Source organism: Cololabis saira, chromosome 20 (assembly GCF_033807715.1).
Source record: "Cololabis saira isolate AMF1-May2022 chromosome 20, fColSai1.1, whole genome shotgun sequence".
NCBI classification, from domain to species: Eukaryota; Metazoa; Chordata; class Actinopteri; order Beloniformes; family Belonidae; genus Cololabis; species Cololabis saira.
The window spans coordinates 23,463,762-23,489,876 of NC_084606.1; the positions used below are offsets into that span (position 1 = coordinate 23,463,762).

General features: G+C 44.2%; 1 protein-coding gene across 3 annotated transcripts in view; it reads left to right on the plus strand.

Annotated features, from left to right (window-relative positions):
- exoc6b (exocyst complex component 6B) overlaps positions 1-26,115 on the plus strand; it is a 142,360-nt gene that overhangs the window by 51,224 nt on the left and 65,021 nt on the right. For 2 of the 3 annotated variants that reach the window (XM_061710435.1, XM_061710437.1), the window contains exons 9-15: positions 3,981-4,064; positions 4,990-5,036; positions 10,176-10,296; positions 10,382-10,453; positions 14,970-15,067; positions 16,397-16,502; positions 16,586-16,695. In XM_061710435.1, the coding sequence (XP_061566419.1) occupies positions 3,981-4,064; positions 4,990-5,036; positions 10,176-10,296; positions 10,382-10,453; positions 14,970-15,067; positions 16,397-16,502; positions 16,586-16,695 (638 nt within the window). The remainder of the gene's footprint in view (positions 1-3,980; positions 4,065-4,989; positions 5,037-10,175; positions 10,297-10,381; positions 10,454-14,969; positions 15,068-16,396; positions 16,503-16,585; positions 16,696-26,115) is intronic. The other variant, XM_061710438.1, reaches the window with a different exon arrangement.

Genomic DNA, 26,115 nt, shown 5'->3' on the forward strand with positions numbered 1-26,115 from the left:
TCTCTGTTAGTTTAGTTTTCATTTCTCTGATTCTCTCTGTTTTCTTCCATTTCAAATGCCTTTTCTTTGACCCCCCCAAGCCTCCTTTGTTTATGAGCTGTTGTGAAAGTCGTTCTTACTTAAGCACGTACCGATAATCTCAGTCCTCCGTTTCACCCCCGGTTTCCCTCTCGGCCCTCAGCGCCGCTCAGCGCCGAGTTCACGGCCTTTTGATGCGGCTCGCTTGTTGAATGCACATTGTTTGAGCCAAGGATCGAGCTGGGAATTAAAGAATTCAGGCACGCAGTTGTCACTTCACAACATCAAAACAAATGCAGCTCATAAACGCCGTTCAGGCCTTGACTGGTGAGATTTGTACTCGTGTGATGTGGTTAATGGTTTTGTGCTCTTTAGGCGGTGGCATTTCTGTTTTGGTGGTAAGTGCAGGGCTCTGAGGCGTCATAAAGCGCAAACAATAGACTATATCTTCAAATAACCCCTGAAGCTGACTGACAGCCAAAGGACGGGGAATTTCTGCAGTATTTTCAGAAGTAAAACTCCTAAAATAATGAATTTTATATATGAGAAATCTCACAGGGTCGCTGTATTTTCATGTTTTGCTGTTGTAGAAGAAAATGCATCAAAAATTCTAACAATCATTGACATTTGCTTGAAAGAACAACCATAACCGTTCACTTCACGGGAATTTAGTCCCAGTCAGTGGTTTCCACCGGTGCAGATCGTACCGACCCAGTTGCAGCACGGCGGGTTCTGAGCGATGACTCATACGGCAGAATCCTTTTAAAGCGAATAAGATGGCGATAGAATAACCAACAGTGTTGCGCAAGTTCCTACTTCTCATGAACTAGTTCAAAGTTCAGTTCACATAGTTTAAAAATGAATAGTTCACCTTCATATTTCACCATTTTCACTTTGAATTAGTTCAAATTCAGTTAATTTCAATATTTTTAGGTGAGAAGTACGAATGAAACGCCCCCCTGTCCTAAAATTGTTCACTGTCTACAATCATGTATTGTCCTAGTGGCTTTTCAACTTTACTCGGTGGGTGTATATCTCAAACATTATTCATTATCAGTTTGTCTCCCTGTTGCAGGTAGATCAGACCCCTGAAGGTGCAGCAGGGGGACTGGGGTCGTTTGGGGCTGTTGGGTCTTCTTGGTCTTTCCTGATGACTTTGTTTGATTGTCAAGGACTTGCAGATATTTTCTCACACTGGACGGATGCTTTAACTCCACATGACGTTTCAAATGTGAATGACGAGGCAGACGCTCGGACTGGTTTTCTCAGCGCAGGTGGACATCATTTGCACAGAAAGGTTAGATTTTTACTGTCGGACTCTTTGGGAGACGATGTAAAATTCCCTCGGATAATGATAAGCGGATCATCATCTGACGGCTCGCTGACGCTGCGTCTGCAACGTCTCTCTCTTCACTGGTCATGTAAAGATGCACCGGGCTCGGGCCGCCGTTGCCATCGAGCTGGAGCCCGTTGCTATGCTAGTGTGTGCACTGCATTGTGGGTAATGTAGTGTGAAGTTGTCGTCTCGTCGAGTATTTTAAATTTGGTGAAATGTATTCCGTAATAATTGGACCTAAACAGTGAAGCTGAAACTCACATAATCTGAGGAGTTCATATTCCAGTTCATGATCTGCAGAATGAACAAGTTCACGTTCAAGTTCTTTATTTGCAAATATGTTGCGTTCAGTTCAACGTTCTCAAAGAAATGAATGTGTTCATGCACAACACTGATAACCAATAACAATCATTCACTTCAGTTTGGAGGCTTTTTGTTGCTCTGCCGCCGTCACACATAGTTTCTCTGAGCGGTTGCATCCCCATCTAGTCCGGAGGCGGGTTCTTGTGCCTTCAGGGCTCCTCCACCCTTGATTAAGTTCTTGTCTGGTATCATCTGGTGTATCTTTTGGTGCTTTTATACTAGTACCTACTCAGCGCGACTCGTCTCGCCTTGCACTCGTTTGTTTTTAGACACCCAGATCAGAAGTAGGAGGTTGGAGCGAAGCTGCTGTGACGTATTTGATTGTGTGATCTAAACGAAGAAGAGAACAATACTAAAGATGTAGAACCTGGAGGAGATGATAAATGTGCTGCTGGGTCTGTGGCTTGTTTTTGATATCAAGTTTAAAAAATTAGAGTGAAAGAAGCTTCAAGCGGCAATGCTTTTTAATTTTTGTTAGTTTGTCTCGTTGCTGCTGAAAAGTCCGTTGGGAGCCGCGAGCAGCTATGAAGTGAGAGAGCTCCTGGTAGATCTGGTTGTTCCTTATCGCCCGTCTAGATCCCTTTTTAATTCTCTCCTCAGCCACCAGGTTTATGAACATCTAAACATCAGAGTTGGATCATGAAACAGACTTCTGCTGCCATTGCTGGTCGAATAAAATGAACAAGAATCCGTTGTCAGAGTCGCTCTTTCACTGATGTCACATCCTGACTCAGACGTCTGACTCCAACCCCCCGACCAATCGGTGGCCTGTAGTGATGATGTCAGATACAGCCGACTCAGCCGCTTAGAACCTCGGCAGAGTAGATACAGAAAAGTATCTACTCGGCACGCCTCCACCCGCCTCCACCCCTAGTGGAAAAGCGCAAAACCGGGGCGAGGCAAGTCCAGTCGCGCTGAGTAGGTACTAGTGTAAAAGTGCCATTTGTCTCTGCCGTTTCAATTTGAGATTCAGTCACTTGTAATTCAACAAATTAGTTCTGACTCTTTTTAGTTTTTAAAAGTTGAGCTACTTTGATTTATGACAAAGTACGAGGGGTTTGGTTTTAAAAACCACAGGGGTTTTGAGCTGGTGTGGATTTTAGTGTCAGCAGGTACCGGAGTGAGGAGTGAGGTGACGCAGGTCTGTGAATAAGCAGGTGTGTTTGTTTAATCCTCTTCATCTGTTTTCCTACAAGCTGTGTATCAGCGGTAGCAGTGGGTGGTGGGTTTGCACCCGCGCTCCGCTCAGTGTCGCAGTTATCTGTCCAGTTCTGGGCTTTTATCTGTGAGCTCAGCGGTGACTGAGGGTTCTGGTCCGAGACCTCAGACGGACCGCCGGTCTGTCACACAACACAGAGACGCAGATAAGAGCCAGAGACGGCTTCTGTGTAATGGAAGGAAGAGATACGCAGCTGACCGCTTCTCCCTGCGGGGATCCGTCTTGATGTCCCACCAGTGACGTCAACCAAAACACTGACGTCTATCAGTCGCTCCGTTATCCACGTATACGCTCGTCTGGCCTTCTAACCGTCTCCAGTTGCTTTAACCTTTTTAAAAACAGCTGAAAAAACATTTGACATTTGGTTTCCCTCCGTCGAGACGGGATCCATCTGATCCGGTTCAGTGTGGCCATCAAGGTCCGACTTAAACCCCTGCTGGAAGGTTTTTTCTTCCCACTTTGATTTCAAATATCCATTTTAGGTTGTTACGGTTCAGTTTGAATAACTTTAAATGTGCATGTGATCCACACCCGGGATCACGGTTGCCATGGAGGCAGATGGAGCCTGAAGACGGTGGAGAAATGCTTATTACCCAGTTGTAGAAAAACGAGTGCTGCGTCTGTACTTCTTGCTCTGAGCGAAAGATTCACACTTGTTCTGGAAAGGCAGGTTGCCGACTAAAATGAGTTTGAAATGTGTTTATTTTACGCTACAATAAAAGTTTGAATCGGCCTCCGCATCGCTACCAAACCAGGTCGTCTTCAGGATCACTGAAAGTTCAAAAGTTTACGTGAACCACCAAAAGAACACAAATCCAATGCTTTTTTAAATTTGGCATCTTGGTTAAATGCCGCTTGTGGAGTTCAACCATCTCTCCATGATCTCTGAGCACAATTACAGCACTGTTTAATCCATACATGTCTCCTTTTAAGTACTTGTTTTGATTTAGGATATTTTCTTTAATAATGTCCAATCAGAAATGCCATTATAATGACATTACCACCTCCTTTTCCCAGTTTTCTCACCAGCAGTTTGTGTTCTAGGGTTTGCGTGACGTGTTTGAGAACTACTACAGAAAGCAGAGGAGGAAACAGGCTCGCCTCGTACTGCAGCCTCACTCTAACATGGTATGATCCTGCACCGTCACCCTGAACACGGAGGCACCTTCTTGTCACCACTAACTACACCCACTGAATCCCTCCCCTGCACCCACACTCCCCTTTAATCTGTGTTAACATCAGCAACATTGCTCACATGATTACAGAGAGGATGAAACCTGGGCTAAATGGAAGTGTCTCAACCGCCTCAGAACCAAAGTTGGAAGAACAAAGGTGGAAATGGTCAAATGGGGGATATACTACGAATCCAACTACGTGCATTTGTGGCACTGGGCCCCAGAATCTGCCCACTACTACCTGCCCCCTGCTCAACCATGAAGACTCGACAAGAAGAATCATAGCCTCAGTCATCGGAGCCTCAGTCGGCATAAAAAAGTGCAGCATCAATGGCGGCACAAGGCTGAATAACTGCACATGAGATGTGACTCTGCACATCTTTGGAACCTATTCGGAGAAGATTTTGATTATTTCAGCAAGACGATGGCCTGCCGCACTCTGTCCAGGAGCTGAACCGACCTGCCTGGACACCAAACCTGCCGCCCAGGGGATTTATTTGGAGAATTGTGAAATGAAAAGTAGAATAAATGAAGTCCCCGAGCTTATAAACGGCAGAAATACAGAAAAGCTTTCAGCCTCAGTTCCAGTAGTTGTTCATGTCGGGTTAAAAGGTGGAATGAAGCATGAGGAACCGACCCCCGTATCACCTGGTGATAGTCACCAAGGGAAGATCCTGTAATGGAAATGTGTATTGAAGCATGTTTCTGGCATCGGCCCAACAACCCTGAACGATAATTTGAAATGTTAGAAATCTGGATATTTATCATGCTAGGGGAGTTTTTTTTTTTTTGTGCCATTGATTGATTGATTGTACCCCCCCATTTTTCTGTTTCTCCCTATCCCTCCTCCTATTCTTCCTCTTTTCATCCATCTGTAGCATGAAACCCTGGAGGGATACCGGCGGTACTTCAATCAGATAGTTGGGTAAGTCTTCCCAACTCTCTCTGGTGAAATGGGTCTGGTACCCGTCCTCTACTGCCGTTTTCCACCGGTAAAGATTGTACTGAACCAATCGCAGAGTGATGACTGAAACCAGAGCGTCAGAGAGGCTTTAAATCGACCAAGATGGTGTCAGCTTTGCTGATAATGTAGGTTTAGATTATAGTCCGGTCCGGGCTAATTCACAGTCGGCACATGCTGTTAAAACGTTTCTGTAGATATTTTCAGAATATCTCTCCTAAGAGTAAATTCCCCAAACAGATTGTCCACACTCGTCCATCATCTCTGCACCGACTCTCTCTCTCCCTCCGCCCATCCGTCTCCTCCCTCCCTCCGTTTGAAAGTCTCCTGTGTAACTTGGCTCAGGTCGAGTCAGATGGAGAAACTTTGAGTGAAAGCGAACCGTCGGCGTTCGGCGACGCCCCGTCTCATTACCTCGGTGACATCTGACAGTTTGACATGTTTCACGTCTTCTTCATTCCTGTCTCCCCCCCCCACCCCTCCGTCTTTGCTTTTCCTCTCATGCATCACTCCATCCCGGCCTCTTCGGTCCACACACACCTAGCTAAGCGCGGCGCCTCTTGCGTGGCCTCGGCGGCGCCGATTGATGGAGTGATGGCGGTCGGCTCATCGCTGTTATTCCTCCCGTCTGACTGCAGCAGACGCTTCCACAAACACGGCTGGAGGCGAACGCCTCGCGCACCTACGGGTCTGCTCTCCCCATCTGTGGGCGTCAGACCTTTCTGCTCCTCTTCCCTCCAGCTGGATCGCTTTTTTTAAATCAATCAGACGCTCATCCTTTCATCTGGACTCCCGCAACATCAGTAGCGTTGTTTCTGGCAGCCTGCTTCAATTTTAGTTTAGTCACGTTCATTCTCCTAGTCGTGTCAAGTTTCAGTCGACTAAAAGTCTGAGCATTTTAGTCTAGTTTTAGTCAAAGATTGTATTTATCCAAACCCATTTTACAATTCAAACAAGGTTATCTTATTATTATATTATTGTTACCTTATAGACTCAAGAATACATTAATTTCAGATACAGAAGACTCTAATTTGAGTTTACAACATATTTAATTTCGCATTTCTCCCTGTCTTTCCAATCCGAATGTATTTGTTTTCCACGTTTAAAACAACCACAGCTGACCAAAGTGCTGTACAGAATAGACATAAAATGTTAAATAAAATAAATTAAGTTAAAAGACATAAAATAAAGGTAACAGTCATACAATCCATCAATAATCAATCAATTTTTCTTTTTCAACGACACATTAGGTTTTCTTTTCCACGTCTATGTAGGAAAGTGTATCCAAAGATGGTTCTTCTTCTTCTCCAGCCCCAGAGCAGATCCCTGCGTTTCTCTATGTAACTTTGTTTTTAATTGACGTGAACCTAGAGCTCTGCGGCATCAGCCTCTAACCTGCAGCTGCATCTTCTGGATCTGATTCCCCGCTGCAGCGACTGGGATTGAGGACGTGACGTCACCCAGCAGAACTAAACCAGAGGAAACTACTGAAAACATGGACATTAACGATCTTTAGTAGAACATTTGGTCTCGTTTTGGTCGACGAAAATGAAGACACATTTTAGCAGAGTTTTTATTTTGTAATCTACATTTTAGTCTGGTTTTTATTCCTCTACGATATTGCATTATATATTTAATTATCGTTATCGTCACATGACCAGCATTTTCGTTACGTCTCGTTTTCCTCACGTGATAAAGGTTCGTTGACGATGATGTTTAGTCATAATTTTCGTTGCTGATCAGCCCGTCGAGTTCTCCGCTGATTCTTTGAATCCTCATCTGGATATAAAGTAGTGAGATATGTATATGTGAGCTGATCAGAAGAGAAAATGAAAGAGAAGAAAATCGATTATTAATCAAGAAACCCGGGAAACGTTTTCCGCTAATGAAATGTGAGGATTTGGACCTTTTTCAGCTCCGTATCTCTGACAGATGAAATATAAACTTCTGCACGTTGAAAAAATGTAAAGTGAGGTGGGTTAAATATTAACGGTTGATAGATGTTAAATCAGTCCACTCTGAATGACGGCCAGCTTCCCGAGGGAGATGTGCGGAGGCCTCCAGAAGCTTCTGACCCGACACGAGCGCTGGTTTGGTCCAATCAGCATGTGGTGGGAACAAGTGAGGCCTTTCAGAAGAGGGGGATATTCCCAGCAGTCATGTTTCTGCACAGCGCACCAGTAAACCTCTCATCATGACATCTCCATCGCTGCGATCTAACCACCAAACCAACCTCGTGCAGTCTGAACTCAGTTCAAAACCGTGATGGGATCGGCTTAATCTGCAGCTCCCTCGACGTATTAAAGAAGAAAAAAATCAATCGGGGAACCGAGCGCGAGTTGCTAACTCATAATATGGCACTCTCCGCTTTCCCAGCAGCCCACAATAACAGGGAGCGCGCGGCGGGGCCGGCCGGGCCGCAGAGGAGACCACATGGCAGCCGAGCGCCGTCCCTCAGGCCTCCGCGGGTTCGAGGGAAGCCTGTTGTCAGCGGACGTAAACCAAAGTCCCCTCGGAGGCCGTTTCACGGGTCCTCAGGAACGCCGCGGTGATGGATGAGTGCGGCGCGGCGCTCGGGTGCCAGCATCCTCTGGAAAAGCTTTCTGTGTCTGTGAACTATTTACACATCGAAGCTTCAGGAAAAGTCTCATGAGGTCGAGGAGTTTCGGGTCTGAGCCGGTCACAGCTGATCTGCGGACGTTGTTAAATGCATTCGTTAATACTAGTGCTGTCAGGCGATTTAAAAAAAAAATGAATCTAATTAATTACAGGATTTATAATTAATTAATCACATTTTCATCTCATATCTGCTAAAGGTCCCCAAATAAAGAATTCAAATTCTAGGACATTGCACAATTGCAGTGCATGACTAATCAATTGAATACACTAAGAAGAGAAGATTTGAAATCCACATTTTTATTGGTGAAGTGTGTTTCATAAATTAAATTCAAAAGAAAAAGCTCAAGCACATCAGCAAACCAATTAGGCCAGGTGCATTATTCAAAAATACAATACAAATACAGTTAAATAAATAAAATTCAGAAATAAAATAAGGCTGAGTCTCAAATAGGCACTTAAGCAGACTCTCAATTCAAAATTAAAACTAAAGCTGACTCAATACAGCGATTCAAATACTAGTAGCTGTAACGTTTACAGTGGAACTTGTTCAGACATGTTTAGCTTTTAAATGATAATTCAGGCTGGAGCAGCTCCGCTGATAGAAAAATTCTTTTTTACTAAATGTATAAATCCCCACGTTCTTGTTGATAGTCCCGTCTTTTTTCTTTTTATACATAAATTTGCCGTTCAAAGGCCCTAGCAAAGATTTTCTAACCTCGCTCCCCTGAGTCGCATCCAGGTCCGTCACCTGCTTTGTTAGTTTGACTGGCAACAGGAGGGAAGTGACCTGCCACTGCCAAGTGGCCTACCGGTCCCTCAATAGGCCAAATTTAAAATACTTGCGCATTTTACCACTCATAATTAATTGCGTTAATTTTCATAACGCGTTAATTAGCAGTGTCATTTATTAATCTAATTAACGAGCTAAACTGACAGCCGTAGTTAATACAGTAATCCCTGGTTTTTCACGGGGGTTACGTTCCAAAAACAACCCGTGATAAGTGAAATCCATGAAGTAGCAACCTTTTTTTTTTATTTTTTTTTTTACAATTATTATACAAGGGTTCAAATTGCGGAGATTAGCCCCGCTCCACCGTGAACCGATTAATTGGATTTGAACGGGAGAAAATGAAAAATCATTATGGAAAAAAAAATACAATAAGTAAAGTAGGACAAATTGTGACTCACACGTATTTCACTGCTCTTCTGACTGCCGCTGCATCCTGACTCGCTCTGCAGCGTCTTTTTCTTCTAAAGCCTGCGGTGCAGGTGTGTTTTTTCCAGAGAAGAACATAGTTATGGGTCGTCGTTGTCGCTCTTTTTATCTTCTGGGCAAAAAGATTCTTATAAACCGACATGCCACCATGGATTATTTGAGAACTGTAATGAACGATTCATCAAAGGGTCCCGTTCTTGAGCTGCTGCTGAAGCTCATTGGCCGTTTTCAGCATTGTTGCTAAGCGGCCAATTCAATAGAGGGAATGCGCATGACGTCACAGATGCGACTTCACAGCGGGTTACGCCCACTGAGTGGCAGAAAGACTGAGTGGCAGAAAGACTGAGTGGCAGAAAGACTGAGTGGCAGAAAGACTGAGTGGCAGAAAGACTGAGTGGCAGAAAGACTGAGTGGCAGAAAGACTGAGTGGCAGAAAGACTGAGTGTCAGAAAGACTGAGTGGCAGCGTAAACTTTCAGTTTGAGCAACTGGAAAACATCTAAAATAGGAAAGAGCTGTTGTGCGATCGACTGTTCTCATAGATTTAGCAAGAAATCTGATTTATCGTTTTACAGACTGCCTTAAAATAAGCTTAAGAGAGACAAATGGTTCGCTGCAATTCGCAGAAACAACTGGATTCCAGGCACCAAAACGTGGATTTGCGGTTCCCATTTTGTATCAGGTAATGTTGGATTTTTGGGTAGCTAACGTTAAACGGTCAGATCATAAAGTTCGGTGTCCTCATCACTTTAATTTCTCCAACAAATCCTGCCTTGAAGTAGGACCAAGCGTCAAGACTTTTGTAAGCCTTCAAGCTTTGCTTCGTGTATTTCCCCGTCGTAGAAATTAAGTACATATAAATATCAGGAAACTGGATTCGGCCAAATATTAATGTCCATGGACCACTGGTTCTTCAGGTAACTGTACGGGTCCTTGTCAAGTCCAACTGCCTTTAATTTAAGCCGATAATCGGCTGTTATCCCGTCTTCTCCACTAGTTGCAGCCGTTTTGCCACTCAGTGCCAGTAAGGGGGCTGGTCTAGTGGGGAAGTGACGTCAATGCATACCCTCTATTGACACAGGAAGTGAAGAAGTGCAGAGACTTTTTAGCCAATCAGAATGCAGAACACGATGCACAACGCAAATCCGTGAAGCAGCGAGATGTGAAAGCTGAACCGCGTTATAGCGAGGGATTACTGTATTTAAACACCTGAATGACGAGCGAATGTTTCTGCTTTACCTGCTCTTTCATGTCCCCCCCCCCACGCAGCTTCTTCGTGGTGGAGGACCACGTCCTCCACACCACGCAGGGTCTGGTCAACAGGGCCTACGTGGAGGAGCTGTGGGAGCTGGCGCTGTCCAAGATCGTTGCCGCTCTGCGGACGCACACCGTAAGATGTGTTGAACACGACTCACAGCAGACGACCTGCACGTTTCCTCTCCAGAGAGCTAACGGCCGGACTCTTGTCTCCTCAGTCCTACTGCGACGACCCGGACCTGGTGCTGGATCTGAAGACCCTCATCGTCCTGTTTGCCGATACGCTGCAGGTTTGTAGCTGAAGGGAGGGAAACCTTTCAATGTCCCGGTTCTGCTTTTGTTTTCCTTCTGAATAGTGTTGTGTTTTTCAGCCTGTTTCAATTTTAGTTTTAGTCTAGTCTTTGGGTCAAGCTATCATTTTAGATTTTATTAGTTTTAGTCACGTTCATTCTCCTTTCAGTCGTGTCAAGTTTCAGTCGACTAAAAGTCTGAGCATTTTAGTCTTATTTTAGTCAGAATTGTCCTGGACCATTTTAGTCTAGTTTTAGTCAAATATTGTATTTAGCCAAACCCATTTTACAATTCAAACAAGGTTATTTTATTATTATATTATTGTTACAAGAATATATTCATTCCAGATACAGAACACTCAATTTGAGTTTACAACATATTTATTTTTCCACATTTCTCCCCGTCTTTTTCTTTTTCACGACACATTGGGTTTTCTTTTCCATGTCTATGTAGGAAAGTGTATCCAAAGATGGTTCTTCTTCTTCTTCTCCAGCCCCAGAGAAGATCCCCGCGTTTCTCTATGTAACTTTGTTTTTAATTGACGTGAACCTAGAGCTCTGCGTTAACGGCATCAGCCTCTAACTCTGCAGCTGCATCTTCTGGATCTGAGGAAACTACTGAAAACATGGACATTAAGGATCTTTAGTAGAACATTTCGTCTCGTTTTGGTCGACGAAAATGAAGACACATTTTAGCAGAGTTTTTATTTAATCTACGTTTTAGTCTCGTTTTCATTCCTCTACGTCGATATTGCATTATATATTTCATTATCGTTATCGTCACATGACCAGCATTTTCGTTGCGTCTCGTTTTCCTCACCTGATAAAGGTTCGTTGACGATGATATTTAGTCATAAATTTCATTGACCAAATTAACTTGTGAACCCGTTTTGACCCGAGAGGTCGCTTTGGTTCAGGTTCTGCTGTTTCCACTGGTGGACGGCTGCCAGTCTCTGCGGAGAAGCTTTAATCCTGAACTGGGTCATTTTAGAAATAGCCGTTCATCATGCGCCCGTGTATTTATCCTGCCGCGTGCGTCTGAACGGGCTTGGATGGATGGAGTGTGATGCCTGAGGGGATGAAAAGATGTGGCCGAGGAGCGGATGGAGGGAAGGAGCGAGGAGGTGGTCCGATGCCCACAGGCCGCATCACCGGAGGTGATGAGGTGCTGCTGGACGGCTGGGCTCATATTTGATCCAGTTTTGTGTTTTCTTACAAACACCGCGTTGCTTTCAGGAATATAACTCGAGTCCCATTCTCCGTGCTTCTTTCAGACCTGATGGCAAAATCGTCTGTGGATTCTTAATACGTTTTTTTCATTTGCATCAGACTGGTATAAAATAATCAAGTGTGTATTTTAAAGAACAAGAAGGCCTAGAGCCGTGGTTACCAACGGTTACCATCACATCGACGCGTTAGTGACCTCGAACCTGGTTTGAACCTTTTTCTCAACTCAGACATTGTTTGTAAAGATACTCAGATGTTAGTCTTACCAGCCACATGGTTCGGTTTGTCAAATTGGTCTGGTATCCCTCCCATTCACAGCCATTTCCACCGGTACAGAACGTACCGGACCAATCGCAGAGGGGCAGCGATCAATGCCTCGTACCTCTAATCAGAGCAGCCAAGACGGCTGCAGATCTGCTAATAAAACCTTTGATCAACAAGCTTTTACAGCAAAACAGAGGCAGTTTCACCGTCATATTCAGTCTAGGGCTGTTCGATTTTGCCCAAAAATAAAATCTCGATTTTTTTTTTTCTCTCAAAACCCGATTTTCGATTACGATTATTTTGTGAATTGACAAAAGGCAAAGAAATTATTTCAAATATGCTGTTTTTTTGTTGAACATTTGCCCCATTGGGCTTTAAGTGCAAACTTTGCTCTTATTAAACCAAAAATGAATGAATAAAGTGCAAAACTCTGTAAAATAAGTTGAACAAAAAGTTTTAAAAAATATAATAAAATATAAAGTTTTATCTCTGGGAAAAAAAAAAAAAAAATCAGCAAATCAGCACTTGCAAACATGCAGTAAGTTAGTTAGTAACTAAACTAACTAACTAACTAACTAAAGTAAGTTATATTTCCAATTAAATAAAACAAGACATTTTCTAATTAAACTAAACTGGGTCTTTGCATGCTAAATAATAATGCAACCCAGGAAGGAGGTAGAGGTGTGTAATGTCAGTCATTACATTTGCTATTCACATTTGCAAGTTTTTTGCAAGGAACACGAGTCGGTCTACCGCATCTGGGAGGGATGCCCGGTGGCATGTTACAGGTATTGTCGCAGGTATTGAGAGGTATTTCCATCAATCATTAATATGGTATCAATCATTAATATGTGTGCAGAAAAGGTAAAAAAAAAAAAAAAAAAAGTGAAAAATCGATTTTACGATTTTCACGTTTTAACATCGTTCTAATTACATAATCGCGATTACGATTTAAAATCGATTAATCGAACAGCCCTAATTCAGTCACATGAAAGTGGGAAACTCTGCGTTTGATGAGGGTCTTCCTGCTCGACAGCCCACCTTGTTTCCACGACAACCGAAGTGAGACGAGCGCAGGCTCTGGCGTCGCCACAATACTTCTCATTTAAGCTGCGGCGTCTGAACTGAACAAAGCCGTGCGTCTGAGAGAAGCTCGGGACGGTGATTGTCGTCCGATTACGAGTTTTGCTTTTATTGGCAATGTATCTTGTTTTGGCTTCTGCGCCGTCTGTAACCATGGAAACCACGTCATGAGCTGGAGCTGCGCACACGCAGCATAAATAATAACTGTCTGTATGGCGTCCTGAGGTGTTCCCTCACTGTCGGACGGTGATGGCGTCGGAGCGCTCCATCAGCAGCTATTTGCCTGAGCAGTTGCACTGAGAGTCTGGTTTCATTACCACAACGTGGTAACCCGACGCGGCGGCCGCTTTATTTCACATCTGGAGACTCTTCTTTTGAAATCGTTAAGAAAAGAAAAGGATACCGACACACAAAACCCCGAACTACAGATTAGGAGCCGTGTTTGACCGTCTTCACGTCTGAAACCTTCCCACGGATACCGGCGTCACACACAGGAATCCAGCAGAACTCGTCGTCGGGCCGTTTTGGTCCAGAATATTTAAGGTGCACACAGTCTCTATGATCCGTTCTGGGCCCGAGCACAAACAAATCAAACTTTATTTATACAGCACCTTTCCTACACGATTAAGGCAAAGTGCTTTACATAATAAGATCAACATTTAACATAGAAGACTCACACAGTCGTGGTTAAACACACACATCTGCTCATTCACCTCTAAAGTCTGGGTTGTTTAACCGGTACACCCTGATGCTGCCGTGACATGACAGCGTCTCACTGCTGGTGTCGCCAGGCGGGAGTGAGACTGGACTGGAGTTCAGGCCGGTCGGGGGATCCAGACAGGATGGCCACGGCAGAGCCCTCGTTAACCAGGCGCTTATGGCACTTTTCCACTAGCACCTACTCGGCTCTACTCATCTCAAATCGGCCAAGTTTCTTTTCCATAACAATTCAGCACCTGGAGCAGAAGTAGGAGGTTGGAGTGAAGCTGCTGTGACGTATTTGATTGTGTGATCTAAACGAAGAAGACAACAACACTAAAGATGTAGAACCTGGAGGAGATGATAGATGTGCTGCTGGGTCTGTGGCTTGTGTTCGATATCAAGTTAAAAAATGAGAGTGAGAGAAGCTTCAAGCGGCAACGCTTTTTAATTTTTTTAGTTTGTCTCGGCGCTGCTGAAAAGTCAGCTGGAGCCGTGAGCAGCTATGAAGTGACAGAGCTCCTGGTAGATCTGGTCGTTCCTTATCGCCCGTCTAGATCCCTTTTTTATTCTCTCCTCAGCCACCAGGTTTATGAACATCTGCACCTCAGAGTTGGATCATGAAACAGACTTTTGCTGGTTGAAGAAGCCTCCGTCAGAGTCGCTCTTTCGCTGATGTCACCTCCTGACTCAGACGTCTGACTCCAACCCCCCGACCAATCGGTGGTCTGTAGTGTGATGATGTCAGATACAGCCGTCTCAGCCGCTTAGAACCTCGGCAGAGTAGTTACAGAAAAGTATCTACTCGGCACATTAGACCCCTAGTGGAAAAGAACCAAACCGAGTGGAGGCGAGCCGAGCTGAGTAGGTTCTAGTGGAAAAGTGCCATTAGACTCTGAAACAAGGAGGAGGTGGTGGAAACCGTTGAAAAAGGAGGGAGTTCCCTGAGTTATCTCTCTATCTCTGAACGATACGACTCATAACGGGTCATAAAGGAAGAGCAGGGATCCACACTTCCTTCTAGTTTGATGTATTAGTGTCTGCACTTTGCAAGTCTCGGTCTGATGGATGTTTTTTGTTTGGTGCTGATTTGAAAATGAATTTAATAAGACAAGTACTCGCCACGGGGCCAAACTGGAGTTTAGGCCTTCTGCAAGTTGAATGGAGAGGAAAACAAAAGCTGAGTGTGCATAAATAGGAGCGTGGTGTGTCTCTAAGCTCCCGCCGTCGTCTGTCTCCGCAGGGCTACGGCTTCCCCGTGTCTCAGCTCTTCGACATGCTGCTGGAGATGAGGGACCAGTACGGAGAGATCCTGCTCAAGAAGTGGAACCTCACCTTCAGGTAGGGATCCCAGCCCCCCCCCCCTTTAATCGTAAGGTCATGAGGGCTCTACGGCTCTACACACACATTCTCACATTACCGGTGTGTGTTTGTGGGAAAAACACCCTCCTGCCTGAGTTTTGAAGTTTTACGAGCAGCCGGAGAGAGGAAATGTTGAAACACGACGTCCGGAACATTGTCTGACCTTCAGAGAGGGTAGAGTACCCTCAGGCTCGCGGTGTGTGTGCTTCTGCGCCCGACGTGCCATTGTTTCACCGCCGCCTTTGTCCAATGACACCAGAGGGACTTGGAGCAGTGAGAACGGACAAACAAACACACATTACCTTTCTCACTCGTGCACACACACTCACTCACACACACACACTTGGGAAGCCGCAGGAATGCTGGGCTGTATTGTTGGGTAGCGAGTCCTCTCCGGTTCACGGCCTCTCCATGGAACGCTGGAACGTCCGAGCGCTGGAGCGCCAGAAAGAAGACGGGTGTTGAAAGAAGGGAGGGTGGTAAGAAAAGCTCCAGCATGAGAACAAGCCCCAGCGGGGTGTGTGTGTGTGTCCGTGTGTCCGGTGCTTGCTCTTGCTGACCTCCTTTTATATCACCTGAAAAGAGCGGATGCCACACTGGCCACGATTGCATGATGTTTTTTAATTCGGAATTAATTATTCCAAATTAAATAATTCCAAACTAAATTATTTTCCTTTGAGTTTACATGGAAATAGTAATTCCGAATTGAGGTTTACATGAAAAACGTTTGATCGGCTTTATCCAATTCCGCTTAAGGTCTGGGGGTTGGGAAGGTTCTGATTGGATCGGGGGGCGGACGGAAGTTACATCTACCGGAAGAAAAACAAACTTAGCCGGTACAACTTTGAAAAGCTCACAATTTTTACGTTTCTTGCCATTTGTTTTTTTAATTATTTCCAGGTCCTCCAAACTATTTATTAAATAAATCGTCTCTACTCTTGACCACCGTTTACTGCGTGCTGCCATCTTGAAACTTTGTTTTGAAAACAAGCCCAGCACGGAATATAAGCGTCATGGCGACAGACGGGCGAGGGAACGAGCAGAAAGACCGGAATTAATTTAAAGCGGAATGAGTGTAAACATGATCGCGGAATTATTCTATTCAGATTTAAAATAGGAATAAACCAGCCACTTACTTCGGAATTAAGTTTAATTCGCAATGGCCATTTTCATTCAGAATTAGGTGTTTACATTGTAATATTTACAAATTTTAAATCAGATTTAATTTTAATTCTGAATTAAAGAGGAATTCAAATTCCCATGTAAACGCACTTATGGTTTCCCCGGACTTGTCTTTGTTGTCTGCAGGCAGGCGCTGGACCAGGACAACTACAGCCCCATCCCCGTGTCCACGGAGGACGAGTACCGGCACTACACCTCCCAGTTCCCCGTCCAGGACCCTGAGCTGGAGAAGGTAGGGGGCGCCGGGTGCTTTGACCACGTCAACATAAACCCAATCCAAGCCTCTGACTGGGATGTTTTTGCCGTCCGCTGTAGCTCCCCTTCCCCAAGAAGCTCCCCTTCTCCGAGTTCGTCCCCAAAGTCTACTGTCAGCTGAAGGAGTTCATCTACGCCTGCCTGAAGTACTCGGAGGACCTGCACCTCAGGTACACAAGCACACGCAACCTGCAGCTCTGACTGCTCACCTGCCACCGCCCTCCGGCTCCCTGTCTGAGATGAGAAGTTAACGGAGTCACACGGGCGCTTGGTTGGCGACGATAGGATACAGCCATGAATGTGTACCGTATTTTGAAGACCATTAAGCCCCTTTCACATAGAGGCCGCACAGCGGCAGCCACCGCCGGCTTTCCCATTCATTGTGTATGTGCTGCCGGGCGCAAGGCTTTGCCGCGAGCTCGGCGGCGCGCAACAGGGCGCATACCGCCGGGTTTGCGCAGCAGCAAGGGGCGCAACTGGGCGCAGGCTGCCGCAGCAAATTGAATATTTTTTTATTTCACCGTGCGCCCTGTGACGACATCTCGGCGGTGTCCAATAGGAGAGAAGGTGGTGGAGGGTGAAAAAAAACTGGCAGCTTGTAGATCAGAGACAATCAACATGGAGGAAACAATGATCTTGGCTGTGAGTCTGTGTGAGGAGCTGTGGGATACGAGACTGCAGGCCTATCGTGACATCAATAAAAAGGGACAAAAGTGGAGAGAAATCTCCCAGAATTTGAACATACCAGGTGTGTTTAAAAGTGGTAGAAATGTGATATTCTTTTGCTCTTTTAACAATAAAATGTTAGTTTAAAATAAAATATAGCATTTCCATGCCTCATATCAGGATCAATTGAATCATTTATCAATATATGGTTATGAAAAGACCACGTGTCAATACTCTTGTAAACTGAAGCACATACTTTACTACATGTCCACTCAGTATATTTAAAAATCTAGATGACTGACATGAGATAAAGAACAACAACATAGTTCAGAAAGGTTTTTTAATAAAATATGTTTTTAACTATTTACAGTGGAAAATAGAAAAACTTGAGGGACAGATATATAAAGGAGAGGAAGGGAGGCCAGGTGTTCAGCTGCAGTGATGAAGCCTGAAGTTGGTTGATCCTGCTGAGGCTCCAACTCTCCCCAACAGGCTCAAACTGCTCCCTGTTCAGCCTGAAGTAGACCTGGCCATCACGGAGCTGTAGCTCCCCAATGAGCCTGTATTCCCCCAAATCCTGTCTTCTCATGAGGATTTCATGGACCCTCCTTGCTGCTGCTGCTCGTCTCCTCAGAAGAAGAACTAAAGCCAGGGCTTTTCTTTGAAGCAGGGACAGATGCATTTTGCAAACCGAGCTGTAGCTACTGTACGTCCAAACGAGTGGGAAAACGGCGCCAGACCGGAAAAACTTTTTTCCGGTCGCCAAGCAACTTGCAACAAATATGTACGATGCGCGCTCTGCTCTGCGCCGAGTCTGCGCCCACTCGCTGTCGACTCTGCGCCCACCTTGCGCCGAGTCTGCGCCACCCCGGCGGTGTGCGCGGCGCAAACCGCGTTCTATGTGAAAGCCCCTTTAGACGCACCGCATTAAAAGGTGCCCGATAAAACATATAAAGTGAAACAAAACAGTCTGGTAAGTCAAACTTTATTCAACTTGTTCACAATAACTCAGAATGTTGTTCAGTTGTAACTAAAACAGAAAAATACTCTCACATTTTAAATCATTCATCTTCCACGAATTCACCAATAAAAAGTGGCGTCGTACTACATCCTGTTCTCTGATTGATTAATCGTTGCTAGCAATAACGGACACCTGAAGTTAGTGTGAGGTTGGAACAACTTTTTATTCCAACATTTGTTTATAACTGGATTATGATTAGGGGTGGGAAAAAAAAATCGATATTTCAATATATTGTTGTGCTCTCTGTTTCAATAAATAATCGATATACTGTCGGCTAATATCGATATTTTATTACAACACACTTAATGGTTTACGCGGTTGTCACCGCACTATTGTTCAAGCTCTGCCCCGCCCGCCCCCGCTGCCCTCGTGAGCAAAACAAACATGCCGCCTGAGAAACCAGCTCAGAAAATACAGAACCACAGTTTACTCCGTACAGACAGCGGGCTGAGCAGCACTGTTAATGCTGAAAAACTTGCTGTTTGAGCCGGTGTTTAAACTTCCATGTGCGTTAATGTCCGCTCGCACAGACAACCAGCTGCGTTAAGAAACGGACCCCGCTCCGCTCGCGCTCCATGAGAGGAGAGCGGCTCGTACTGTAATACACAATTATTCCACAGACGCCGTTAAAGTAAATGATCGTCAGTCTTTTTGTGTTATGACGTTTATGCTTTTCACTCTGTAAGTGATCCTCGCTCGTATCCTTCCGTGTCCAGTCAACCGTGTGCTGGGAAAACTTGCAGATCATTGAATCACCAGTCACGTTACACACGGACACGGACACTCTCATACACACTCAGACACACGCCCACCCGTGCAAAACCAGTGTTCAGTGCTTTGGATATTTCAGCTTAAATTTCAAAATGTTATATTAGTTCAATGAAGTTCATATTATTTATATTTATTATAGCTTGTTTGGTTTCTTCTGTTATCGGATACAGTTTGTCATGACATGAGTGAAAAATGCCTGATGCTTCATGGCATGTGGTGACAGAATAAATTAGACAGGCTAAAAGGATATTGGAAAAGAAGGGATATTGTTAAGCCTATTTGAGTTATTTATTTCTTAGTTATTTCACAATAATTATATTTGTGAAATTATTATTGAATGTATTTAATTATTACAAAGCAGTGCACTGTCATGGTTTATATAAAACATGTTATTAATGTTCATGCACTTTAATTTGTCCAGCTGTACAGTGTTTACATTTACAAGCCTAGGAGACAGTGAGGAAATATACAAATGCACTTTCTTGTATGAAGTTTTGGCATTGAATAAATGCATAACTACAGACATTTTCCTTTTTATAGGTATTTTTTCTTTTTTAGTCCCATATATCGTGATATATCGCTCTTACCGATATATCGATATATCGAATATCGAAAATATCGTGATATTATCGATATCCTGGGCCACATATCGTCAAAGTATCGAATTGGGACTTACCCGTATCGTCCCACCCCTAATTATGATACAGATTTGAAAACTGTGTTTCCTCTAAAAACCTAACGTTGACGTCTAATTACAGTAAGGTAACGTTGACTAGATGTTGGATGATGTCTGCTTGCGGCGCTACATAATTAGTTATCTAACGTTGTAACCCGTATCCAACCAAGGACCTACTTTAATGTTCTCAGCTGAACGGTCCGACCATCGATCAAGAGGAGCAGCTTCATCGCTGGTTGCACTAAACTGCAATATTTTGGAGCTCAGTGTTCCACATAAAACTGGTTTGAGGTCAGTAAGAACAAAATTCATATATAAGGTGCACTGCTGATTTAAAAAAAAAAAAAAGATTAAGGTTTTTAATAGAATAGAAAGACTTTATTGTCTTTGGATGTCAGGCATAATCAACATAAGACATTAAGTGTCTTATAGTGCGGCGAATACAGTACTCTTATTAGCTAAAGTCAAGTTGATAAAAACAAGTCTCTAACTGTCACACGTCAGATTGAGTTGAGCGAACAGAAATCATCCTCAGGACCCGAGGAACCTCATGTAGCTGTGATGAATGCGTCCTCAGGAACGACAGAAGTTGTTCTTGAGCATGTTTTCTTCCGTTCCTGAAGTCGGACGTGAAGGTGGAGCCGTAGCCGTAGCTGGGAAGCTTTTGTAACAGTTGCACCACACTTACCATCAGCCTTTAGGAGCTGGAGGGCTCGCTTGACTCCCGTCACCTGCCTCGCCCGTCACGCACAGATACGGAGATGAGGAAAAACTGATTCTGTTATAAATTATACCAGAATGTAGGGCGCCTAAACTTTTTCAGTTTGTTCACCAGCTAAATAAAAACCAACAAACAAGCAGCTGAACTGCTGCTTTCCATCTCAGTCTTCATCTCAGCGAATTAAACGTGCACAAAGACAGACGCACCAGAGCTCTGCAACCAAGTCCAGCCCCTGCAGAGGTTTAACCCGTGTGTAGAGGGTATGCATTGACGTCACTTCCCCACTGGACCCCCCCCCCCTTACTGGCACTGAGTGGCAAAAACAGCTGCAACTAGTGGAGAAGACGGGATAACAGCCGATAATGTCGCTTAAATTAAAGGCAGTTGGACTTGACAGTGACCCGTACAGTTACCCCAAGAACCAGTGGTCCATGGACATTAATATTTGGCCACAAATTCAGTTTCCTGATATTTATATGTAAAAACACGAAGCAAAGCTTGAAGGCATACAAAAGTCTTGACGCTTGGTCCTACTTCAAGGCAGGATTTGTTGGCGAAATTAAACTGATGAGGACACAAAAATCCAACATTACCAGATACAAAATGGGAACTGCAAATCCACGTTTCGGTGCCTGGAATCCAGTTGTTTCTGCAAATTGCAGAGATCCATTTGTCTCTCTTAAGCTCATTTTTCGTCAGTTTGTAAAACGATAACTCCGATTTCCTGCTAAATCTATGAGTACAGTGAATCGCACAACAGCTCTTTCCCATTTTAGATGTTTTCCAGTTGCTCAAACTGAAAGTTTACGCTGCCACTCAGTGCCACTCATTCCCTCTATAGAGGACCGTAATAATGTGCTCACGTCTTTTAGTGTGAGTTAAAAGACGGGCAGCTGCATTCTGCACTAGTTGAAGGCGACTAATAGAGGACTTGGAGATGCCAAGTCAACATAAACGAGCATGCAGATGTTTCCCAGGTGAACCCCGGTCCCGCGGTGAGCAGTACTAATCGCTCCTCTCAATCAGGGTAATGACTCCTCTGTTTGACCCGGCATTATTTCTGCGGCCGGCGCGCTGCTATCTGGTTACCAGACTTCAAACGCTGGCGTTCGCTGCAGTACGGAAGCAGACGGGACGACGGAGTCGGGTGGTGGACATCGATCCCCCACGACCTCTGAACTCAACCTCTGCTCACGTTCTAATTAGGTGGAAAGAGCCTGCATGCATGTGCTCATATTCTCCTCCTTTTATCAGTTTAATACCTCTTTATGAACCGAGTTGTGCTCTCCTGCAGATGTGGGGAGCAGATGTTTGAATGGCACCTTACGATTTGGGTGTCTTGTGTTCCTCAGTGGACTAGGACGAGACGTTGTCCCCTCACGGGCCACAGAGGATGAATCCTCCTCCAGAGTGGACGGTCCGTTGTGTTCAGAGCTGGTTCATAAATGTTTGAAACCTTTCAGTGAGGATTCGTTAAAGGGAGACGATTATACTCAAAAACATACCGTATTTTCCGCACTATAAGGCGCTTAAAGTCCTTAAATTTTCTCAAAAACCAGCAGTGCACCTTATATATGAATTTTGTTGTGCTTATTCACCTCAAACCAGTTTTATGAGGAACACTGAACTTAAAAATCTGTCATGTTTTAGTGACTTTGGTAGCGACGAAGCTGCTCTGCTTCATTGATGGTCGGACCGTTCAGACACATTAAAGTGGGTCCTTGGTTGGATACGGGTTGCAGCTTCAGACAACGTCAGATAACGGTACATAACGTTACATAGATCGGGTTGGCGTCCCTTTCCCGATGCAGATGGCTCCGTAAGGTGACGTTTCCTCTCTGGTCCCTCTCTACATTTTAATAATCATGATGTTGTGTATGTGGGGTTTGTGTGAGGCGTGGGGGGGGTTTGGGCCCTGTTTTAACTTTTTAAATTGTACAATTTTTAAACATGTAAAGCACTTTGTGCCACATATAATGTATGAAAAGTGTTTTATTAATAATAATTTGATTGACAACATCTAGTCAACGTTACCTTACTGTAATCAGACGCCAACGTTGGGTTTTTAGATTAAACCCAGTTTTCAAATCTGTATCATAATCAGTTATAATCAAATGTTGGAATACAACATTGTTTCAAACTCACACTAACTTCAGGTGTCTGCTATCGCTGGCAACGATGAACCAATCAGAGAACAGCGGCCTCATGTATTAAGAGTGCGGCGCACAAAAAACGTGCATACGCAACTTTCTATGCTTGTTTTTGCAATTTCCTTGTTAAGATGAGCGGTTTTTAATGGATAATTATCTTCATTATCATATTCAAATATATGTATTTGAGGGAGGAGACAGGGTGGAGTTTTGTGCTCCCGCATGTGCGCTCAAATCCACATTGATTGTGATGTTCAAAGAAACGTGCCTGGATTTGGCCGTATGCACAGTTTTGAGAATCTGAATTCTTTTTTGTGTACGCAAAAATTCCATGCACAGATTCACGTTGTAATCCACGCACTCTTTGTACATGAGGCCCCACAACGCTTACCACCTCCACTTTTTATTGGTGGATTTGTGGAAGGCGAATGATTTAAAATGTGAGAGTATTTTTCTGTTTTAGTTACAACTGAACGATATTCGGAGTTATTGTGAACGAGTACCAGACTGTTTTGTTTCGCTTTATATGTTTTATCTTGCATTGAATTGAAATGTTTTTTTCGAACATGAAACAGTAGTGAATACAAAACAAAACAATAATAATCAATAATAAATAAATGCAAATAAGAAAACAAAACAAAAATATAAATACATACAAAAAACATGCATCTACCATAATCATAATTAACATGCTCGAAAAGGAGTAGGAAGAAGTAAAAACGTATTAAATCCTACCCCCTAAACTATATTTCATTGTAATCAAAATTAATTTAATTTCTATACAAAAAACAAAAGATCAATATATAAATATCAATGATAATACATCCTCACCCCTATATACACTGATATAAATATACAGTACCCATTTATACATTTATATCAGTCTCAACAATATACAGAAAAGAAAACAAACAACTCATAACGGCAGAGCCCCGCCCCCCAAAAGCAACCAAAACCCCCTCAAGCCCTCTCCTCCCTGTATCTTGTAAAAATAATTTGTTTATATTTGTTTTTAAACTGGCTGATGGTTGGACGTTGCTTCAGATCCACTGAGTCTGTTCCATAGCCTTACTCCATTATTTGTTATGCAGAATCTTTTTATTGTAGTTCCATATTGCTGTATCTTGAAATGTAATGTTTCCCTTAAATCATACCCTCCCACCTTACAACACCCTTATAACCCTAATGTATGAAAATAGACCCGTTCATTGACATTACGCCTTATACGTTTTTATGATGTTTTTTATGTGGACTCAGGTGTTCAGCTTCTACGAGCAAAGAAACTAGACACTTGAAAACGAAATAATGAGACGGGACTGAAACAGAATGAAGATGTTGACACATGCAGAGGTGATGGGATCAATAACGTGAAGGAGATGATCCAGCGGGAGGCCGGTGAGAGAGGCCCCTCGGGGGGGTCTCTGGATGCTCGGTGGGGGTTTCAGGGGTCAGAACCAGCGCCTCCCTGCCGGTTCCCATGGTTCCGGACCTGCAGAGTCGGCAGCAGAGCGCCAGCGATCCCCGCGGCTCCAGAACGAGTCGTGACCTCGTGCTGCAGCTATTTGTCTAAGTGGATTGTTGCGCTGGAAAATATCATCAGGCCATCAGATTTAATAACATTTGCATTTGGGTGTTTTGACTATTAGATTAGTGGCGTCTTGGCAGCACGGCGGCCCGGTAATGAAGTGTACGCTAACCCGGTGGATCCTGAGTGGATCCAGGAATGTGAAGCCAGTCGTATGGAAATCAGCTGTTTCTGCCTTTTAAAAAAAAATATGTTCTACAGAAAATCCTGCCGTCGAACGTGACTGGTGTCGGCCGTCCGACAGAGACAGAGACCTGAAGGGCGTTTTGGCGGGAACTTGGCGGCCGAAGGCTGCACCGCTCTGGTATTGGCGGTGAAGGGGGCGAGGTGGCGTTGACATGAAAATCTGTGGGAAAGCCATCGCCTCGTAGCCGAGAGGATGATGAGCCGGGCTCGGGTCCAGAGGTCTGCTGGAGTAAACCCTGAACCAGTCGGGGAGGGAGGGGGAAACGAGCCGCACGGAGGCCCGCGGGCCGGTTCAGCGGTGCAGGACCGCCGCGGAGAAGCGGGTGTCGCTGAGACGGCGCATGCAGCCCAGCCAGACTCCTCAGAGAGAGAGAGGTGGATTAAAGTGTCAACGGTTTTCAAATAATTCAGAACCGGATTGCAGATGTCAGCCGCGTTCGTAGTCGGACTGGAGCTGCCGACGTCCGGCCAGCCAGCTCTCAGAGCTGTTGTCACCTTTCTGGTTCTGTAGCGGGTCGACGAACTAAACCCTCAAATAACGGAGAAGATTCTGGTTGGAGGTTCTCAGATTTGGAGCGTGAGCTGGCCTGGAAATAAAAATTAGTGACATCGGACTGTTTTTGTTTTTTAATGAGTTAATCGGCTCAATCCTGCATGTTCACGGCGTCAACCAACCCGATCCATCTGTATCTGCTCAAATCTGGCGACGTTTTTAAAGTTAGTTTCTTTCCAGGTTTATCGTGTTTTGGGGCGGTTCAGAGGCTAGTCTGTGAAATCCAGTTGGACATCATTTCCAGATCCTTTTAACTCAAATTTTTCTTGCTTTTGAACCCCGCCTGCGTGAGTTGAGCTGCTCTTCACCTCTTCAGGCGTTCATCTTTAATAATAACTTGGGTAAACGTGCTGCGAATAGGCGCTTCGAGGAAAATGTGCGGGAACCAGTGGAGCTCTGAGTAAAATTCCGGCTGGTATTGGCAATACCGATACATTGTGCAAATACACCTAATGTGCCGGTTAATCTAAAAAAAACTGGTGTATTTTACATAGTTTAAGGATAAAAGACATCAGAGTCTCTTATTTAGCTATTTATTTTAAAGTTAGAAGTATACTGAGCAGCCGAGTTGTTACAACAGAAAAAACAGTGTTTGAAAAAGGTGTTTCCAGCACTAAAAAAAGATCTTCTTAGTAGAATAATAAAACCATTAAAATAAATAAGAGGATAATAAACAAAAATAAGAACTACTATAAAAATGAAATTGAAGGGTAGTTCCTACCAGCAGCGTGTCATTTAGACAAAATCTGAATAGGTTAGTTACTTTCCACCGTATTCCTGTTAATGATGTACATTACCACGGATGACTGAAGTATCAAACGTATCGATATTTTAGTTTGAGAATCAATTTCAGAGCATACAGATCTGGTATTGGAAGAATCAATATTTCAGTATTGAACAGGACACCACTAACACACACACAATTTCTGGAAAGCAGAGCACTCAGATGAACACAAACACTGGAACGTCCAAATGTGAGATCACAGTTAATCTGAAGGGCGTGTGTGCGTGTGTGTTGGTATATTCACAGCTGCATTATTTTGCGTATCCATCCCCTCTTCAGCGTGCCGTGAACGCGGCCGCGCTTGGAAGCCGTCTGGATTCTCTCGACGGCGTTTATTGTGACTGATGGCAGCATAAATATAATGAAATCCAATCTGAACTCTGCGGTGCGTCTGTGTTCATGCTCGTGTGTGTGCTTGCAGAGTTCACTAGCGTGCTCTTAACACGCACACACACACACACACACACACACACACAC